The 21,065-nt window shown below is 36.3% G+C and overlaps 1 protein-coding gene across 2 annotated transcripts in view; it reads left to right on the top strand.

Annotated features, from left to right (window-relative positions):
* Window positions 1-21,065, top strand: part of LOC124157836 (non-symbiotic hemoglobin 1-like) — a 484,660-nt gene that overhangs the window by 400,686 nt on the left and 62,909 nt on the right. For both annotated transcript variants that reach the window (XM_046532871.1, XM_046532870.1), the window contains one exon: window positions 9,492-9,596. In XM_046532871.1, coding sequence (XP_046388827.1) covers window positions 9,492-9,596 — 105 coding nt within the window. The remainder of the gene's footprint in view (window positions 1-9,491; window positions 9,597-21,065) is intronic.

The following is a 21,065-nucleotide window of genomic DNA, read 5'->3' as shown; positions in this document are numbered from 1 at the left end:
CCAAAGTTAGTACATGGGTGCCTTTCGTGCTCCTAAACCCCATAGTGCTACTTTCGGATGCGTCCGACGCGTTCTTTGCATGGATTTCTATTATCGTTCGTTTCGTTAAGTCACACAATTTCTGTGGTTGTACATCCTGCCGGGTAGGTACACCTCTTTACTCACTCAAAGGGGAAAAAACCTCGTTCAAAAAACCTTTTTGCTGGGGTAAGAGTTCATGAGACGTTTTTGGTCTTCAAACTTACGGATACACATCGATCAATGTTATGGAGCGGAGGTATGAGCTCGTACCGTGCGCGTTTTAGAGATATCGTTTTTCCATTGTTTTCTGTTCAACATGCTTAAAAATATTGCTATTTGACCATGAAGGCCAAATTTCCCACTCCTTTCGGTACTTTCCTCTGGGTGTCTCTCCCGAGCAACGCCGGTTGGCATGCGAGTCTTATACATATATAAAAGAAGATATCTATTTGTCTGCCCACCATACGTTTCCTTACGGCTGAACGGATTGCAGCACAATTTAGTACATAGACAGTACATCTTATGCTCGCAAACCAGTGGTGTCATGGTGACGTAACTCGTCGGAACGCCGCGCCGTTCCGGTACTGGTTATTAAAAGACATGAAAGTCAAATAACACTTTCATAAATTTTTTGCCTAAAAATTTCTAATTTATACATTCGTAGCCAGAACAAAATTTTTGTAATGAAATAACTTGTAATAAAAAACACACAGTATAATATTTTACTTCTAAAAAAAGCTAAGGAAAGTGCGTTACGGCACTGCTAATTTTCCTATGACGTCAGTGTCCCAAATCGGTATCGCTACTTCCGGTTGCGTCTTTTGCGTCGTTTTCTCATTACCGTTTGCTGCGCCACATCATACGACTTCTACGATTGGACACCCAGCCAGGTTGGTACACCTCTTGAAACGCGCAAAGAGAAAACAAAAATCCCATATGATCAAGAAATCCAAGTTTCTCACTTCTCTGGGAACTATCCATCCCGAGTAACGCTGGGTGGCCTGCTAGTATTATATAATATGACGATTCTCCCCCAGGCCTCTTTTGGACGGGGAATTGTAAAAGGATATACTATGAAAAAGCTTTCCAGGGAGCGGAATTTTACGCACACCCATGTCCTCAGTGACAGGAAGCTTAAGTAGGCGAGGTTTGAACCTGCGACCCGGTGATGCGCAATAAAGGGCTTAATCCCGCTGCCACTACGACCGACTGGTATGTATAGCGTGGAAAATAATGGCGGTAATATGAAAGACATATGCTGAATTACATGATTAAAAAGAAGAAATGCAAGCAATGTGGAAGATAACCAGGTTCGTGGTTGTTAAAAGGGTCATTTCATGAGAATAACTCAAGGATATGGAATGTTAGGATGAGTATAGAAAATGATTGGATTTGGCATTCAATTATTTAAATAAGACAAATTTTTGGAGATATCAGCTGTAATAGATGAGGTGAATGGTAAAAATATCCCGTTTATCTGATTCTCACTATTAAATCGCTTTACCAAACGATGGGCCAGAGTTTTTCTCTCGTGCAGCCATTGTTGGAAAGCTATTTTCTTCATACTTTTCTCCGTCGATCATATGCAGTTAAAGGATTTATTTCATGGTAAAAGGTCGAATGAAATTGTATTATGTATTAAATTTCTATGAGGAACGTATTTTAGTGTAGTACCTATTACCATTTCCTTGTAAATTGGACGGAAGGGCGAATCAAATGCTATTCGCGAGAATCAAATTTGAAATGAATTACATACATCATCATCACTGGTCGACAATCCTGATAATGGTTCGACGCAGCTCTCCATTCCTCTCTCCTATCCGCTAGCCTTTTCATAGCGACGTAATTCTTCTCTTTAACATCCTTTTTAACCTGTCTTATGTAACTCATTCGGGGCCATCCCTTGCCCTTCTTTCCTTCCACCTATAAGATTGTTTTCATCAGGCCATCATGTCTCATAATGTGGCCAACTAAGTTATCCCATCTTCTGCTTAAGTGTTTTAGAAGACTTCTCTTTTCTCTCACTATTCTTAGCACTTTCTCGTTAATTACACAGCCGATCCATTTTATCATCATCATTCTTCGTTAGCACCACATTTCTAAAGCTTCCATTCTTGACTTTTCTGCTGCTGTCAACGTCCAAGCTTCGCTTCCATTGAGAAACATGCTCCATATGTAGCATAAATGGACTGAATAAGTTAGAGATAAGAGCGCTGTTTAAATTCGGAGATTAAATTTGAAGTGAGAAGTATATGAATGTGCTATTAATCCGATGTATGTTACCAATGCCAACTGGTGAAGCAGATGTACACATATTCTCATTGATAAGAATGCGAAACGCTATTAAAACTATGGATACGAAAACTCATTATTTTTTCTTATGACAGTACGACATTCCCGTTTAACGCATGCTCAAAGAAAGTCAGTTGAATTGGTAACCTAAAAATATGCGTATTTTTAGATGCTTGTTGAAGGTAATAATCGTCCATTATGTTGATGAAATAAATGACTGTAGCAAACCTCCTGGATGCTTCGATATCAACAGTCTTATAAAAAAGCAATAATGACTATATATTTAACACTTATGATAGAGTACTTTAACGGCTGGAGCAGTAAATAGGCTTCACCCTACTGGCTTCACTTGAGTACATACACAGCTTAAACCAGGGCCTTATCAAGAAACCTCTATTGTAGTTATGTAGGCGTATTTTTTGGCGCTGGCATTTTTACGAGGAGTTGATTATCAAGAAAGTCTGGACGGTGGTGGGCAGAGATAATTTTTAATCTTAGCCCATCATCAAGAGTACCCGGTAAAAATTGTTAAGGTACTTCGTGGTCCATGCCTTTTGGTCCTTTTGCATATGGATGCACATGGCCTTAAGAAATTAACACTGAAAGGGTGATACATTTTATAATTAAATCCAATGTAACATTTTGAATGAATGTTTTGCTGACTTCTTTTATCACTGAAATCGTGCTTCAGTGCCCTTTGACCGTTTCCGTCCGTTTTAGGCGGCTGTCTTGATAAATCCGCGTCATCGCCTGTTGAAATTAAAGGGGATCCAGGGTCAAACAAATCGCGCCAGTCCAGGGTTATCACTTGAAGAGGAACATTGGAGGTGATCAGTGTAGGGAGAAGCTTCCGTATGCAGAGGCATGTGCAAGTCATGAGGCCAACTGTATATGCTCTAATGCGGGCTGTGAACATTTTATGAAAAAGGAATAACCCTATGGGAATAACATAAAATAATAAATAACATCTTTGGGAATGAAAAAAATTGTGTCAAATCGACTAGTGCCACGCTAAGGATACCGCATAGTCTTATCCCTAAGATTATATATTCCCAGTACTTCATTAAAATTTATCTTCAACATTTATTCAAAATTCAAAATTTATCTTCAACAACAACATCTTCTTCATTGGCGATGAACTTTGCGCCAATCATTAGATTTCACTGATCCTGATTGACATTCATTGAGTTATTCATGGAATGAATTCCATTTATATGTAGTCTTATGAGTCTTTTTCTATTTTAGATTTTTTAAACTTCCTTCGCTATAATATTTTATTTCAATGGCATTAAATTGTAATGTTAATGACCTGATTTATTTTAAATATCTATGAGTTCAAAATATATATGCTGAATCTCATACTGAATCTCATACTGATTTTATGAAATGATTTAAATTAGTGTTGTTTGAGATAAAAAGACATCGTTTTTTAACACAGCAGACTCACATCAACGTGATATTTTCCTCTAGAATATTTCATTGATGTATTAATGTAAATGGTAAGCAAAGTCTTTGACATTATCATTACAGTAGTCAGTCATAAGGGGAGCGTGGTTAAGCCTTCAAAACTAAAAAGAAAATTCTCAAACTAAAGTGCAAGGTGACGTAGAGAAAGGATCAGGTAACCTCTTCCCTGAATGTGTGATATTAGAATTATATTCACATGTCTATCGCTTAGTTCGGGGTAAACTCAACGGTTACATATTTAAATCAATCTTTGGATTGAATCAACGAGTGAGTAAGCTCTCTTTTATCTTTATACATTCTGCGTTTGAACCTTACATGATAGGAGGTAAAATTCAGTATTGCAAATATCTTAGTACCCCTTATCTTTTTGACTCGTAATTACCGCTGAGCTTTGTTCCGGCTGGGAATTGCATATTAAGGTAAAGCGCTTGAACGTAAAGACCCATACTATAAACTGTGCTATTTATGGCAATATCTGTCTTCATCGTAGTAATTAAATTGATCGTTAATATTTTCTCAAAAGAACTATGGCATTGGAGGAGCTTGATGTCATCTAGTTATAAATATTCCACGTGCACCTTTGTGTCGTATGAACTCCCGCGGTAACTTGTGAGGATCTTAGAGGATATGTTAGCAATACCAAGATTAGAAAGCGGAAGTTCTTGCTGCCTTATCATCCATAGCGAAAATTTAAACGATGTCACCTTTTTAGGGGTTCTTTTTAAAATAGGCTCACACATAATGTTTTTATTGGGAATATATTCCATAGACAAAGCCATTTTACAGGGGGTTTTCCGTGAATATATGTTCTATACTCGCTTTTGCGAACATAATAACAGACTATCGACCAGGCTAATCGGTTTCCATCATAAATATTACAACACCTTTTTTAATTATTTCTCACATTACTCGAACAATTTCTTGAAATATCAATAAGTTGCGACTGCGGTTTCCCTTCGTAAGCCCAAGAGATGATGATACACACATTAGAATTACGTAAAAAATGACTATCAATATCTAGTGCTAATGCGCAAATTGGAGTTCCTTCACATGAAAAGGGTAGTTTCCTTCATCAAAGAAAACAAAAGGCATTGATTGCGATTCGTTACCCACCATTAGTGTATTTATAATATACAAATTATTTGGTTTTAGAAATCCCAGTTTAGACGAATGGCAGTGGTCAATTTTAACCACATTTGAAAAAGGCCAGATTGGCGCCCATGCGAAGCCACTCCACGTGACGTCACAGGGACCTAGATTCTACTTGAGTAGGCAGGAGTTTTACATCGCCTGAGAGTACCAATGCATGCATAAGGCACAGAGCTCAGGGACACATCTCTCAATGTTCACCTATTAAAACTACCTATGGTCGGAAAGTTTCCTTCGTTTGGTAAGGTATTAATAAGCCTTATTTAAGCCAAGCGCTACCTGCTAGCAGCACGCATCGTATCAGCGCTCAAAGCCTCGTCCCAAGGTCACCTCACAAGGCGGCACCGGGAACCAGAAATACGTCAGACGGGCTTTTCCCAGCATTCATACTTAGCCGTCGCGTTCTCGCGCGCTTGAAAATTTCCACTATTCATTTAATCGCAAAAAATAGATATCGTCATTTAAAAATCTAAAAGCGTGAAATAAGTACTCCAGGAGTAAAAATCTTTCGATTTACGCAATAAAAAAAATAAAAGGAAACCCTATTGGGGCTAGTATAACGAATTTTAACAAAAGATTATTTATCATTATCGCGAATGATACCACTTCAGGAATACCTCTATTTAACGTTTTAATGAGTCGGGATACAAATACATCTCCAAATAGCTTTAATATCCTATATGATGGGCAATCAAATCTTCTGGTGAGTAGAATATGATAAGATAGCATTGCACATTAAAAAGGATAATGACGGAAAAAAGAACGTAAAAAATAAAACGTTATCGCTATCACAATCAATGAAAATAAAATCATTTGTACCCACTTATTTTTTATGGAAGGTTTCTTTAGAAATCTTTTAACTGCAATCATCTATCGGGAACAAGGAAGGAGCTACAGTCAACAGTATGTAAAAAATCACATTATGTGCACTTGTTAAGTATGAAATAAATCACAACCACCCTTTCAATTTTGATAACACCATGATATTCAGAATGTAATTTATCAAAAAACAATAAGAAATTCTCTACCTTATATTTCTCCGCTTTTCAATTGAACACGCTTTGATTTAAACAAATTTTTGTTTCTATGGAAAGATGCCATAAAGAAATCGACTTTTCAAAAATTACTTTCTAAATTTCCTACCTTATTTTTATCAGTTTCTCGTTTTAATTCCTTTATCTTCTTTTGTTTGCATAAACAAAGGTGTTGCTATGATTATTTGTTTCTATATTTACCGCGCCGCTATTGGATTTTGGTGTCCATTTTTTTTAACTAATCCCCATTCTCAATTTTATATGAGTACATAGATAAATAATTCGAAATTCATGTTTTCATAATTTTTCATAGGGTTTCAGACAATTTTAGAGGGGGCATTAATAAGGCTTTTGGTCGTATCTCGTCTCGTTCACTCCAAACATTTGTATTAGTGAGTGAGTGAGTGGTCGTTAAGGGGCTTTATAGTATATAGATATCACACTTTTCAAAAACTAATGTATGGTTGGAATATGAAAAATATTTTATCCTTTTTTCTGGTCATGAACTATCAAGTTTAATAATTAAAGTGAATATTATGTGCACTGGAATAAAATTGCATGATTGCATCTTATATAAAATTGATCTGTTGGGAGTTTATGAATCAAAGTTATCACGGACTTAGGACGAAAGTTTGTTTTTTAACGTTTCATTTTCCAGGAAAGTCATATAGCAAAATTTTTTTCTCTTTAGCTTGAGAATGAGTAAAAGTTTTGATAATATGATATAGCTGTACCTGCTAGCGTTCTTGGTGGGCATTTGACTATTGGATATGTTTGAACGGTTCACGGGAACGTTGAGGAGAAAGTAAGTGAGTGAAATAAAGTTTGTGACAGAATAAATTTCATATTCACTCAACGCTCCGGTGAAATTAATTACGTCTGCATCTTTCTCCCATTACCTTAGCGGGTGGGTCATTTGTCATTGACTGAAAAATCAGGAAGGAGCACAATTTCTTTCTGCTAATGGGTGCAGCTCTCTCTCTCTTCCTCTCTCCCTCTCACACTGTCAGTCTCTCTCTCTCCCACTCCTACCTGTAGCAACGATTTCTCGTTTATCTTCCGGACGTCATTGTCATTTTTCATCATCATACCCTCTGAAGCCTCTCCTCTCTCAGGGAATTCTGGGATCGTTCAAAGGGCTATTGAGTGACTAAGTTCGTTCAATGGTTCTATTTGGTTGGTATCCCTTTAAGCCTTTCAATTTGTTTGAAAGAGCGTATGTCAAGAAAGATTTTTTTCGATGGAAACCAATCATGTATTCATTCAAAGTGTATCAAATTTAAATACATCAAAATGATTTTCCATTTCAGATATATCGAATATTTACTTACATTTAAGTTATTTTATTATGGATGTGAAAAGAATTTCTCTCCATTACCTGTATCGATTTTGTATCCATAAGTTAGTCTCAGTATTTAAGTTTTTGACGTATTAACAGCATGAATGGAGTAAAGAGGCTAAAAGAGGAAAAGAAGTATTGTTATGTGATTTTTAGACTAGTTGCCTTACGTTTTCCTGTTGGTTAGTTGGAAATTTTTTTCATCTCCAGTAAGCAGCCTATTATTAACTCAATAATGATAGTCGCGGCATGAAAACTTTGACGAATAACCTTTGATTTAAAGATAAACAGTTAGAGGGAAGCATTTTAGGCTAGTGAATAGGGAAGTTGGATTCCGATCGAAGAGTTCCGACTTCAGATTACGGGAGAAGCCTTCCGACACCACGAAACAAAGGGTTTCCCTGTAGAGCGAGGCGGCCGTGGGAGAGGATATGAAACCACTAGCCTGAATGTGTGAAGTAACACAGGTTTAGGTTAGGTACCTAATATTCGATAAACGGCTCGGGCCTAAAATTGATTATTGGCTCAAAACAAACCTCGGGTTGAATCACTGAGTGAGTGAAATGAATGCTTCATTCTCGGCTAGTACGTGTATTTTTCCCCTTTGGCTTTCCCATTTTTATGAGTTTTAAGGCTACTATCCGTCCAACTTGATAAGGTGTATTAAAAAAAATGTCTTCTAGTAAAAAATGTATTACCGTGACAAAAATTCAATTTAGGGTGAACTCATTGAAAGCTAACACATACCTATATGCTGTGTAAATTTTTCCCGCTAAATAATTTTGTTCACAAATGATGAGCAATCACATTATATTGACAAACTCGAATACATCAGGAATGAATTATTAAATGAAGTGGAAGTCGGTTTTGTCTTTTGTGATTTAATTTCCCTCCTACGATTGAATTCAAAAGATTCTCTTTGCAAATATTCATTCATCCTGAAGACTCTAAAGATCTCGTTTCCCGTTGCTCGCAAAAAGATCCTTTCTCTTGAAATGATTCAAATGAAAGTGGTCGCCTTAAAAATAGAATTCATTGGAGTTTGTGACCAGATTAATTTAACGGATTTTCATTCATAGTAAAAGTTTTCAAAGTAGGTGTGTTTTTGAAAACTGATTAAGTTGCTCAACAGTTTCTAGACATGCTGTATCAAAATCTCAACTTGATGAGTGTTTGACTTGACCAGGAACAAAACCTCCTCCTATTTTCTTTATTTTTTAAAAATCCTTTAATCTTCCTGTTTAGTTTTCTTTAAAGTTGGATAGAGTGGGATCACATTCATTGGAGTAATTTCTCTTTACGTGGAATTAAGACAGGCTGTAAGTGGATTACCAGAGAATGAAATCTGTTCCTGAAAATAGTGCGGTTTGTTTTGCGGTGGTGGTTTTTATCGAGGATTTCGCTTGGATGCACAAGCTTACTAATATTAATTTTCTCAAAAGACAAAACTTTGTTCGTAAATAGAGATGACTTCTGGAAAATTGAAAACTGTGGAACGTTATTGAATGCTTTTTTTGTAATAAGTAGGATAATGCATTGATATAGCATGGATAAGTATTCCAAAATAACTGATACACAGGTGGTACCAGTATTATCATTTCCTTGTAAAAAGATACCGTACAGTTCCTAAAAGTACCGTTCCTAAAAAGTAGGAATTCAATTCCGTAATTTTAATGAATTTGTAGTAAAAACATATTAAACATCCTTAAATACGTCAATTTAACCACAAAATCAATCAATTTAAACTTATTAAGCTAAATAAACTATTTATGCTGTATTTTAGTGAGTACGCCAATGAGATAAACGACAAAATATAGTCATGGCCTATACTAGTCCATCACACCTGTATGTCTTCAAAGTGGACACAGCAAAAATGTTTCGGAAAAAACGATAAGAAATGATGTTACTACGATTTACAATGATTTATGTGGTAATGATATGTTAATGAGTGAATGACAGCTATAGTTTTATGAAGAATATTATTTGATCAATACGGAACAAATCATTCGCAAAAATTAAAAATTATAGTGCTCATGGTAATCGAAAAAGGAAGTTAGACTATTGTATTTTTCCAATACTTTTTGTATTGTGCAATGTAATTAAGGACGATCGTGCTGGACAATTCGATTAGATATATGTCCCCCTTTAATGGTTTCCTTGGACTGATTTATACCTACTGTCAATTGCAGCCTGTTCGAGACGCACCCGGACGTCCAGGAGGTTTTCATCCCGTTCCAAGGCATGGGACTCGAGGAGCTGAGGCACAGCAAGCAGCTAAGGGCCCACGCACTCAGGTGAGGACGTTATACCCCTTTTGTCTCTTAAAAATCTGGGTCAAATCGATCGACTGCGAGAATCAGTGGTCGGGAAATTGCTGGCTGGGCTCACGGAGGTTCTCCCTCGCACGAAAATCAAATTAAGTTTAAAGCAACTACAACGTTACATCATCGAGTGAAAAAATGTTCAAACCTGGGCTGGAAGGTTGGATTATGAATAAGTCCTTTTGGTAAGACATTAGAAACTAATATTAAATAATTCTTATCCTTATCAACTGCTAAGACCGGTCCGGAATCATCGCGAAAAGTCTCGTAAAATCAGATGGCAATTCGTATCGATTTACCGTTTTCCCTCCAAGAACCTGTTATCTTATTTATGGAGAGTTTCAATTTTATTATGTGACGTCTGCCATTCTTTCTATAACAGGTTCTCCTCAACCATTCAATGATTCTATATTAGCTGCACGTTGATAACGGTGCACAGTGACGTAGTGGATAGAGCAATAGGTTTGATTAAGGTGCTGATCCTTGGGACCTGGGTTCAAATCTGAATCATTCTGACAAGTTTCTGATATTCAAGTTGAATTTCTATGCGCGGGGAAAGATACTATCACTGTTCATTCTGACAAGTTTATAACACTCACTACAGCTACGCGAGCATGTTGGTAACGGTGCACAATGGCACTATGGATAGATCTGTAGGTATTATTAAGATACTGATCCGCAGGCCCCGGGTTCAAATTTGAATCGTTCTGGCATGTTTCTGATATTCAAGTTGAATTTATAGGCGCTGGGGAAGATGCTATCACTGTTACATGAATGAGTATAATTTAACAGATATTGCGTTGGTGCTGAGCAAAATTTTCCCTCGCCGATCTCAATCATCTTCTGAGTGTGCCGAATAAAATGTTGTCGAATGAATTGCAATTTTTGTATAAAATGGTGTAGTTCCATACATTCTTGTGAATTTTAAGTATAATTTGAGTATATATTACGCCCTACATTTTGGTAACTTCCGAGTAGCATTGTTTCTTTTCATAAGTGTACATAAATTAATCCGATTCTCTTCTTTTTATCTCTTTTCTTGAAAAGAATTTCATCACAATAGATAAGAAAAATCATATTTTGCGCTTTATATCATTCCATATGGCAAAAGTAGCTAAGGAGAGCTACCGCATTTTTGTTTAGAAATCACTGCAGAGTCTCTTCTAGTGTTCCCGGGAAAAATTACGTTTCAATTACCCCCAGATGAAGACCCGTGGGATTTCCGGCTCTTCAAGTTTGAAAAGTTTCTGAAACTTAGTTGTGCAGAAGAGTAGAGCCATCCCTCACTCCACGTCCATTTCTGGGTATGCCACAGAATCTCAAATAGGATAGCCTATGATCCTGCACACAGTTGGATTGTTAAGTTTACTTTAGCTTTTTCCGCTTATGTACTTCTTTAATAAAGGGAATCTAAGCACTTTAACCCAGTCGGAGGTCTCAGTCAACGTAATTTATTGGAATAATAACGAAACATTTTCGCTGCCTTTCTGAATTCGTCATTTTATCATTAAATAGCTAAAGGGACAAAGAAAAGCTGTTCAAAATTTGCCATTGTGCCGATCTGGTAGTACGAATGTGGGGTCATTTTGGGTAGTGAACTTTTCTACAGATTTTTAATTACACAAAAACGTCTTTAGTAAAGCCTAAGCTTTAAAATAAGCTTAAAAGTAGGGCGGGTCCGGGCAAGAAGCATAGAGCGGGTAAAAATAATAAGGGTTTTTTTCATAAATTGCTAATCGATGGCGTCGCGATACACGTATGCTGGGTCAGCTTATCGGCTTGGTGACGCCATAACAGTTAAAACAAAACAATACAGAGTTTGTCATTAATGTGAATAACAATGACTTCTGCTGTTTTCTTACGAACGCAAAGGGTTTCACATATTTTTTGCTCCAATTTTCTTTTGGGCAAATAGAAGTACGGACAACTATAGGGCCTTCGGCGATATTCATATCACTGCAAATCAGACCCATACCAGCTATTGTCGATCCTAAAACGAACCGTAAAGACAATGGCAACAATCAGATGTATTAACGTCCACATCTACAAAAGCTGAGCAGGCTAAACAATATTGTAAATTAGAAAACAAAAAGGCAATTATAACTGAATTTTCAGAACCCAGTAGTTGCAAGGAGACAGTAAAATCTAAGAATAAAAATGCCATATCAGATTTATTTTGCTTGGTGTGAACTGAAAAATACAGTTAGCCGATTATCGAAGACGGGATTAAGTGCAGCCAGTGTAAGGATGGGCACACGAGAACTGCACATCATACGCAGGAGTAGGCTGCTACTTTTGAAATGATTGTCAAGACCAACTTTTTAATTTTTTAAGTTATCCTTTTTGTCCTTATGGCGCATCCGTTTTTCCCGGATACTACGGGCAAAACGGATAATTGGCAGGTTTTTATTATATTTATTTTAGGAGATGTTACCGCTTAAGTTCTCATTTTTTTTAATAGCTCAGCCCAAGGTTTGTGAAACAAAATAGTGATTGATAATAAGATATATTGATCATATATTTGTACATTTTTGTCTAAACTTTCCCTTAACATATGTGTCTTGCCCTGGCCTCCCACGTATCCGCAATTCTTTGGTACAGAGATATTGCATTATGCAAAGTTTTTTGGCGCATATATGAAAATATTAAAATGCGCATAATTCTCTCGAAATGGCCGTGTAGTTTACAGCTAGAGGTGAATGTACAATCATTCAGAAATTCTAATTGAAATCTCAGACCCTTAGGGTCAATTTTTTGTCGAATCGAGGTGTAATGATCCATGTTTCATTTCTATGAAGAGCCTTTGTTATTGTTCCATGAAATTAAAATCCTACTTTCACTATATCGGAGCAAATATGTACGTTTATATTTATGTTTAAGTACTAGGAAAAAATGATTTTTCCATCCAACAACTTTAAAATATGTTAGACTTCAGATCATTGAGTTGTCGTAAATATTCAGGCGTAATGCCGAAATTAATTAGCAAGGGAAACGAACGTAATTCTCACAGGATTACTTATGTTTATAAAGGAGCTACTCTGTGCACGGTATCTATGACACCCATTTCAGATTGCTTCAGTCTTATTCAGTCTTCAAAATTGAATAATTCGTTTTATTTCTTTTCGGATTGGTTAAATCACGGTCATGCCTCAATGTATGACCAATGTACTCAAATTTTAATGATAAAATGCCGAATAATTGGAAAACTAGGTCATTTGGTCACTGATCAGGATTTTGAAATGGGCGGGGTTTAACGGAGATGGAGGTTTCGCGGTCCTTCCAGGGTATATTGGAAACACCCCCGGGCAAAGGGGGTCCGGGAATATTTTGGTATTTTTGATTTTGAAAACGTGCTTTTTAGGACTCAAAAAATAATTTGATATGATTATTTATTGAAATAAAGTATATAATATACATAGAATAAATTAATAAAGGCTAAAGGAGGAGTTTTAATCCGAAAACCCCCGTGGCATGTTGGTATGGGGCCTAACCTCTTTTCAGGGCCTTGGTTACGGTGATACTAGAGTTTTATTACTCTGTCGCAAGTTTTGGTGATTTTTAATCTCGGCATTCAAATCTCTTTCTCCTCTCTAACTTCTTTGATTATACTTTGAAAAGACTTACAGCGAGTTCATGCGATATTTGTGAAAGACCCAATGTACTATGTACTTTTCAACGAGTCAAACTAGTGGAAATATAGCATTACCTGCTAAACTAAATGAACTTTCAATTAACTTTATAAATTAATTTTCAAATATCTTATGATAAACTTCACGTGAGTATAGATTATGATTTAAAGAAGACCACATAATTATCAGAATGACTAAAATATCTTTTACTGAGTGACTAAAATCTCCCATTGAGTGAATAATTTCGATGTTTTTTTAGCCCAACTAAAGAAACATGTAAATACAACTTTCCGTGGGAAATTAGGTCGGGATCCACATTTTTTCCCTTCAAAACCCCCATCACGTTATGAATTTGTGTTAAAATATTCCAAAATATTCATATTCAATTATATTCATAATTTTATTGAAGAGTGTAAACGCATCGACTGAACGAATTCTAAAAAACTGCTAGAACAGTAGAAAAATATGTTTTTCTTGAAGAATAAAATACTGTACATAATTTATCAACTTTTATTATTGACTTTATTGTTTAAAACTACGCGTAAATGATATTAAAATGATTTGCATCTACTTCTGCTGAAGAGTACATCTAATACCTGTAAACAAATTACCGCATCATTTTCCTAACGGCTTGTATGGACTCAGTTCCCAGAAACTCCTAACAAAAGTTAATACTTGTTTATCACTCTTGTTTTAACTGTGGAAAGTTTGGGATTCACTTTTAGAGAAAAATCTTTGGTGTACGTGAAAGCATCGCTTAAGGACACGTGTTTTAAATACTACCTCTTTCTCTTGCTTTTTGTTTGGTATAAAGTATTAATATTAATGTGCATAATTTTTTTGGGATGTCTTGTACAGTAAATGCGCATAAAATTCAGATTTTTTTGTGGGTTCTAACCCTTATTAGGCTGTAAGCACTACTGTTTGGTGCGTAATACAATATAACACAACTCATAGATACAGCTACTTCGTTACAAAGTTCCTTTCATAAATATGCCTATACTAAATCTTTTATATGCTTTCATGTGAAAGGTCTTCGTTTTGTATTAAGCATTACTACGTATCAAAAAAATGTTCCTCATCTTGAATGAAGTATTTATCAATGGACGTAGAAATAACGTATTACTTACTATCACGATCCTCCCAAAAATTTGAGTGCATTATATTTTGCGCAAGTATTGAGGGGCTCCAATATAGCCCAAATTCTATTTATAATTATAGTTGGCAAATAAATAATAAATTTTTTTATCTTCATCGCAGAGAAGTCTAGAATTACGTGAAAGGTTTTATTTTTTTCCTTGAATACTTCTGGAATATCTTGAACGGTAAATAGGTACGTTCGATATTTTCTTTCGCCAATTTTATTTTTCATTTTTCCGTATTGAGCCATCCTGAAAAAAAAACTCACCCTACCTCTTTCAAACTCTTTCTTTTTATTTTTACTCATTTACATTTCAACAGAAAGCATCGGAAATTGCAGTGTTCTTAGTGACGCGTATTGATGTTTAGCGAGAAGTATTCGGAATTATTATTTCGTTTTTGTTATACTTCAATTCCTCCTAAATAATTACCCTCGATTCCATTTACCTATATATAACATAGGGGGAAACGAAAAATATTCTATCCGGTTTTCGTTCATATAATGGCAGTGTATTGGACGTACGTCTATTATAACCGTCGTTTCATCCTTGATAGAACAATGATCAATAAACTATTAACGGACAGCATCAGATCTAAATGCAGCCTTGCTATTTGCTTGTGACTCATCTCATAGAGAATCGGAATGGAATAGCAACTACTTCCTCCCGTAACTCTTTGATGGCCCCCTTCATGCCGGCGATATCGAACACCATCGAAGAGGCTTCGGATAGCATCTGTTTCTCACGCAATCGAGGACACCGCATGCTCCATTGTGTTGTGCGGAATGAATTGAAAAGGCTGCTGGTGGGACTTAATAAGTTCTCTCCACGAGACGCGATGAAATGTGGAGTCCGGAGTGATATGCACCACTCCCTTCCATTAACCCCTCAACTGCAATTTATTTCAGAAATATCGTTCTCCTATCCCCCATTTATTTTGTTGTGGTTCTTACTAAATGGAGTGATAGGTAATGAAATGATATTTTTTAGTTTTTAATCAGCGTAGAGCAGTGAACAAAAAAGTGATCATAATTTCTTATTGTAAAGCAAGAAGTGAAACACATTGATAACACAGCTATCGCTTCTCGTCTATAAAATCATATTATTATATATCACATGTACTGAATCACATTTCATGTAGTATGAGTTCTTTATGTGCATTATGGTTGTTTTAACACCATTTGACTCTCAAAATATTTATATTGTTTCCCAACATAAAGTTTCATACTTTTTAAAAATCATTGAAGGTTGCCACCTCACAAACACCGAACACCCTTTCCATATTAATAAAAGACACGTCATCCTTGCAAAAATCAATTTCAAAATGTTACGTATGCAATATGACAAAAATCGAAATATTTTTATCGTACAGCATACGTAACTTCGATATTCATGTTCTTTTCTACACTTTCAAAATTGAAATCTACCTTTCGGGCGTTTAAAAAATCAAAGAATCGGTAAAATTTAATATAAAAATATATTTATAAAGCGAAGATATCGTTCTCTCTATCAAAAATACAATGAAATGTACCAATTTAATATTTTTCCCATGACGAGGTGAAGAAGATGACCGTTTCGCGTGTTCTTCTCCTCTCTCTCTCTCGACGATAGAAGCTAAACGTTTACGTGTAAACATTCTTTAATGATTCATTGATGTAGTCTAATAAACAATGAGTGAAATGATATTTGACACGAGTCAATGGAGCTACGGCAGAATTTCATACAAATGCTTTCAGCGCTCTACCTTTTTTTCGCCAATAGTAGACTCGTTATTAACTCGCAAGGGGTTTACTCTCCCAGCCATTCCATTAGGCCTGGGAGGCGTACATTCCTCTCCCCTCATATCATCACCTTTGCCGGTTTTCCTCACCTTTCGTGAGGTTCCCAAGATTCCGTTTCCCGTCGTGCATCACGGCCAGACAATGGAGGATTCGATGAAGGTCTGAATAGGGAGAGGTGTGCTCGTTCTTCCTCAGGCCACCCACCCATTCTTGCCATCCCCATTGAAAACTTTATGCCGCCATTCCTGGCGATGACAGCTTTATCGATAAACACGGGCGTATCGATAAACAAGCGGTCTATAAGTAAATCTGTTTTTCCTCCCAAAGTAAAGGGCCTGGCTACAAATCTAAAGGGCAGTGTTGTTCAGTTTGAGCTGGCTGAATGCATTTTTCGTGCCAACTTATGTCACCTAAATCGTATTGACCGTACAAGTCTGAAAATTGTTCGTTAGTCAAATACTAAGGAATACATGGATGGCTTTTGCATGGCAGTATGTTTTCTTCATCGACATTCAAATCGCTTTAAATCATATAGAAATTTTTTTTATTAAATGTCTGGTAAATATTTTTCCCCCTTCACTTCAGCAATACTGACAGACACAGAAGGTTTTGATAAGCAAACTGTTTGGAAGGCTGTTTTTCTTCCCGTCGCCTAATAAATTCGCTGGTGGAATGAAGGGCTAGGTAGATAATGTATGCGGGATTATTTTTTTTTCATCGTGGTGTATTCATTAAGTATTTGAAAACAATAGCTATATAAAAGTAATTTAGTATTACTTTCCATATGCTCAAGTGCTGTTGGTTCTAATACTACTAATACGGAAGCCATGACACTAAATTCAGCTTCATGCTGTATTTTTTCTCAAACTTGAAGGCTACTGAAATCCTAATTTGTAATTTTCATTTATCATGTCATCAAATTAACAAAGCTTTTCCAAATATCTAGCGCGATGCGTTGCGTTGACAGGTTTATTTGTGGATTGCCGTGGTTGAAATAAACGAACGAACGGTCGACCGAATTAATGCTTGATTTTACCTCTCCTGTCTCATTCAAAAGGGCAATAGAGCTACTTTGAATTATGAACGAAACAATTTTTTTCTTCTGCTACAATTTAGCATTAGAAATGCCTTAATAAGGTATAAAAACCTTTGAGTTCTGTTCATCCGAAATATCGCCTTGATTTTAGACTATGTGGCTTTTACAGAACTAAATAATTGAATGCCATGAATTCATCATTGCACTTCTTCGTCTTCTACAAGACTTTAGTGAAATTTTCCCCGAATTCTATTCAACTTTCTTATTTTATTAGTCATGCGATGCTTCACTTTTTATTTTTAGGCTGGCAGATAAGTTACTTTGACTTCAGCAAATGTTTTTTAAATCATTTTATAAAACGAATTCGAAACTTTAAGAGAATCAAAATGATTATTGAAATCTTCATGAATTGTTAATTATATATTTTGGGATAATATTTGATGAACTTAAATGTAACCTCTTGAGGTGAGAAAATATTTCTCTCCAGCATAACATTGGGTAGAGATCCAGGAATGCCGACTTACAAAAAATATTCAGAGGAGGCCCAAACCGGGGATCTTGCCCCAGGAAATTTTATAAGTAGTGAGTTTTAAGTTTTTAAGCATTTTAGAAGAGTCATATGATCAACATTAGAAGCCTGTTAACTCGAATCTCGATATCTGGACACTCCAAGGAAAATCGACAAGCCTGACACATATTTTCCTTACACCCATAGCGAATTTTTAAGGGGGCTCGGGCCTCCTCAGGCCCCATGGAGTCGACGCCACTTTAGAGATCACGTCGAAACCTTGAGTAACCTAGTCAGGTGAAATTTGAAACCGTGACCTCAAGGTTAGTAGGCGAGATACTGCTTGACGTGTCAATCTATTAAATGGATATAGATATCCCCGTAAGTAGTAGATATTTGCTATTGTACTTTAAAAAAGTCGTGACAAAGCTAGAAGCGATTAAGTATCGTAGGCATGGTAAAAATTATCCATTCTACTCTGCACAATTAGTGACAGCAACAGCAGAATGTAATTTCATTTTAGCTAGCGTTCTTTATTTTTCTTCTCTCCTAGATCACGCTGCTTTCATCATCTCTTTATATTTGATAACGAATAATGTTGTGCAACCCATTTTTTGAAATTCCGCGTATGTAGGTCCTCTGCGGGCTTAGTAAATAAACTTAATAATGTTGATGAGAATGGAAAACAGACTTGAAAGCACCTTTGAAATAGTGAAGAGGAAATTAACTTTACCATGCATGCTATTTATCCTAACACGCATGAGCGATTTTTTTGCCATCTCTGATCTGGAAATATTTGCCTGTCATCGAGGGACGAATCCATTCACAAAAAGACTAATCCTCTCACAATGCATTGTTTGCCAAAGGATTTTTCTCCCTCTTTAAATCTCTGTATCTACCCACCCTGGGTAGCCATAATGCCTAATCTCTCCTTTTCACATATCGGCTTACACAGCACATTTCCTTTCCACCACATTCAGCTTCCGTGACCTCTTCATGCTTTTCCCAAAAATCATATCAAAAAATTCAACAGTGGTTCCACCACTCCTTTTGCATTTTTCTTCGGATCTGCTCTGCTACAATTATTTTATCGATTCGGTGAATTGATTTATTCCCTCGCTGTTGACTCAAGAATATTTAACAATACTTAAAATTGATTTATTCCGAATCTATTTGATCTGTAAACATTTATACCCTCACTATCTTTTATTTGTGCTATATTCGAAAGGTAAACATTACCATAAAATAATGTCTTTTTACCCTTTATGTACAAACGTAGGTACATCGTTATTTTCCCTCTTTTGGTACGCACGGCTGATTTTGATAAAAAAAAGTTTGGAATCAGCGGTTCTTTTGAGTGTTGAGTAAAATAATTTTGTCATCAAATGCCGCACTGTAAAAAGTCATTTAAAAATATATCGAACGTCAAACGTTCTGAAATATACTGATTGTGTGATGTCATTAGATCATATTTTCATGGGTTGATTTCTTAATCTTGGGCGAGAGGTGGCGGTACAGATTGTTCACAAATCAAATGTCAATCGATTAATCAAAAACAATTGTATTTTGTGCCCGGAAAGGGGTCTTCTTCACCCCAGTTATTTTTGTGCTTGCGTAATTGATGTTAGTGACTTATTTTGTGCAACTGTAACTTAACTGTTTGGTTTAACATGAGTCAGATTAAAGAACGTGGGGCTAGGCAGCAGTTTGGCGGCTTTAATGTTAAATTCCTCCGACGGGAATTAAAACTGTCCGGAAATTGAAGTGGGTTGAAGCTCGAGGCAGAGGGGATTCAGGTGAAGGAGTGAGTGCTAATACTCGCTTGGCTTTTGAAAAGGGATAGTACGTCATCTCCGACCCTCCTTTTCTTCTTCTTCTTTACTCTAGCCAGTGGGTTCGGCTTCTTCATTGCCTAATTTTACGACTTCTTTTCTTCGGGTTCCTCCCTTTCGCTCTCCTTTTCCCGTGTCCTCTTTGGATCAATGTATTTGAATGCTCGCATTTTAGTAGCGGCTCTATAGAATTCTTTTCTTTGCGGGGTTTAATTAAATGGACCCGCCCCCTTTACTCAGTAAACATACCGCTCCCTGACCTTATTTTTCCCCTCTTGTTTCTTATATTTGCATTCTTTCTTTCATGTGTCGCGTCGCTAATTATTCCTTTATGAACCCCATTAAGGGTGCGGAAGGAGCCCGTGTGTCAAATGGCCTGGATTGCCTTTCAAATGGGTTAGATGGATTAGGTAACATTCTGTTTATTTTTTCTTCCAGCCTATAGAAATAGCATCCATAAAAATACCTCATACTTCCCCTATTAAATTTACTCCGCCATTATGAGACAAACCGATTGATTCATGACTTTAAGGAGACTTTGCGTAAATGATGCCTAGAAAGAAGATGAAACCTTTTTTATTTGAAAGTAGACAGATTGCAATACTGTTGTAGGGCTTTGTCCATATACGCCCGGGTTTGAGAGAAAAAGCATTTGAAAATTGAAAAATACAGTCACATTGAATTTAATTAAAAAATTTCCCTCATTGTTCCGAGGGTGGTTTGGCCTAGTGGTTGCGTACCGCGTTTTCGTTTTGAAAGACCAGGGTTTGAGACTCGGAGAGAGAAAACTTTTTCCAGTCTGCCACCTTCTCCATTTTTTGTAATCTGTTCCATCTTCGTTACTAATCATGTTAGTAACGTCGTCCAGGGGAGTGGAGTGGGCTGATTATCTCAAATAATTTTGTATTTTGAACACCAAAGTCAATCTTAGTGCCTTAAGGAGTTAGGTAAAAAACTTGGGTAGGGATCAAAATGACACTTTATAACCTTTGTATAACTTACATAGAATATTTTCGTTAACATTTATTTATTTGCCTCTAGATTAATGCGACATATAATCTATGGTATAGTGTACTATTTGGAAATCTAGTCGACTGATTCTATCGGATGCCAAATCATAGCATGGGCTAAGATTCGATCCGATCTTCTCTCCATAGCCCATTTTACCACGTTCTAATATACTAGCTTTCTTGTTCGCCCTTTCGGGAAAAATCTTGCAACTCAAATTTCGACCACTTCCTGATTACCTATAGCGCTGAAATTTACAGGATAGGTCAGAACTTGATGATAATGCAATTTTCTTGCTCCTTTATCACGATCGGAACAGTATTTCGCGAAATACTTGGAAATAAAACTTAAATCTGGAGTTCTAGCAATGGTCACCAAAATGCATAATGAAATCATTATAGCTGTATTTCACTGACTTTAGAACGTATCTACAACAACACCTGCCGTAGTCACTGAAAAATTGTAAGAAAAAAATATGTACTTGAGAATAAATTAAAAAAAACCAGTAA

Source organism: Ischnura elegans, chromosome 4 (assembly GCF_921293095.1).
Source record: "Ischnura elegans chromosome 4, ioIscEleg1.1, whole genome shotgun sequence".
In the NCBI taxonomy this organism is placed as follows: domain Eukaryota; kingdom Metazoa; phylum Arthropoda; class Insecta; order Odonata; family Coenagrionidae; genus Ischnura; species Ischnura elegans.
This window is presented reverse-complemented; position numbering and strand designations above follow the sequence as displayed.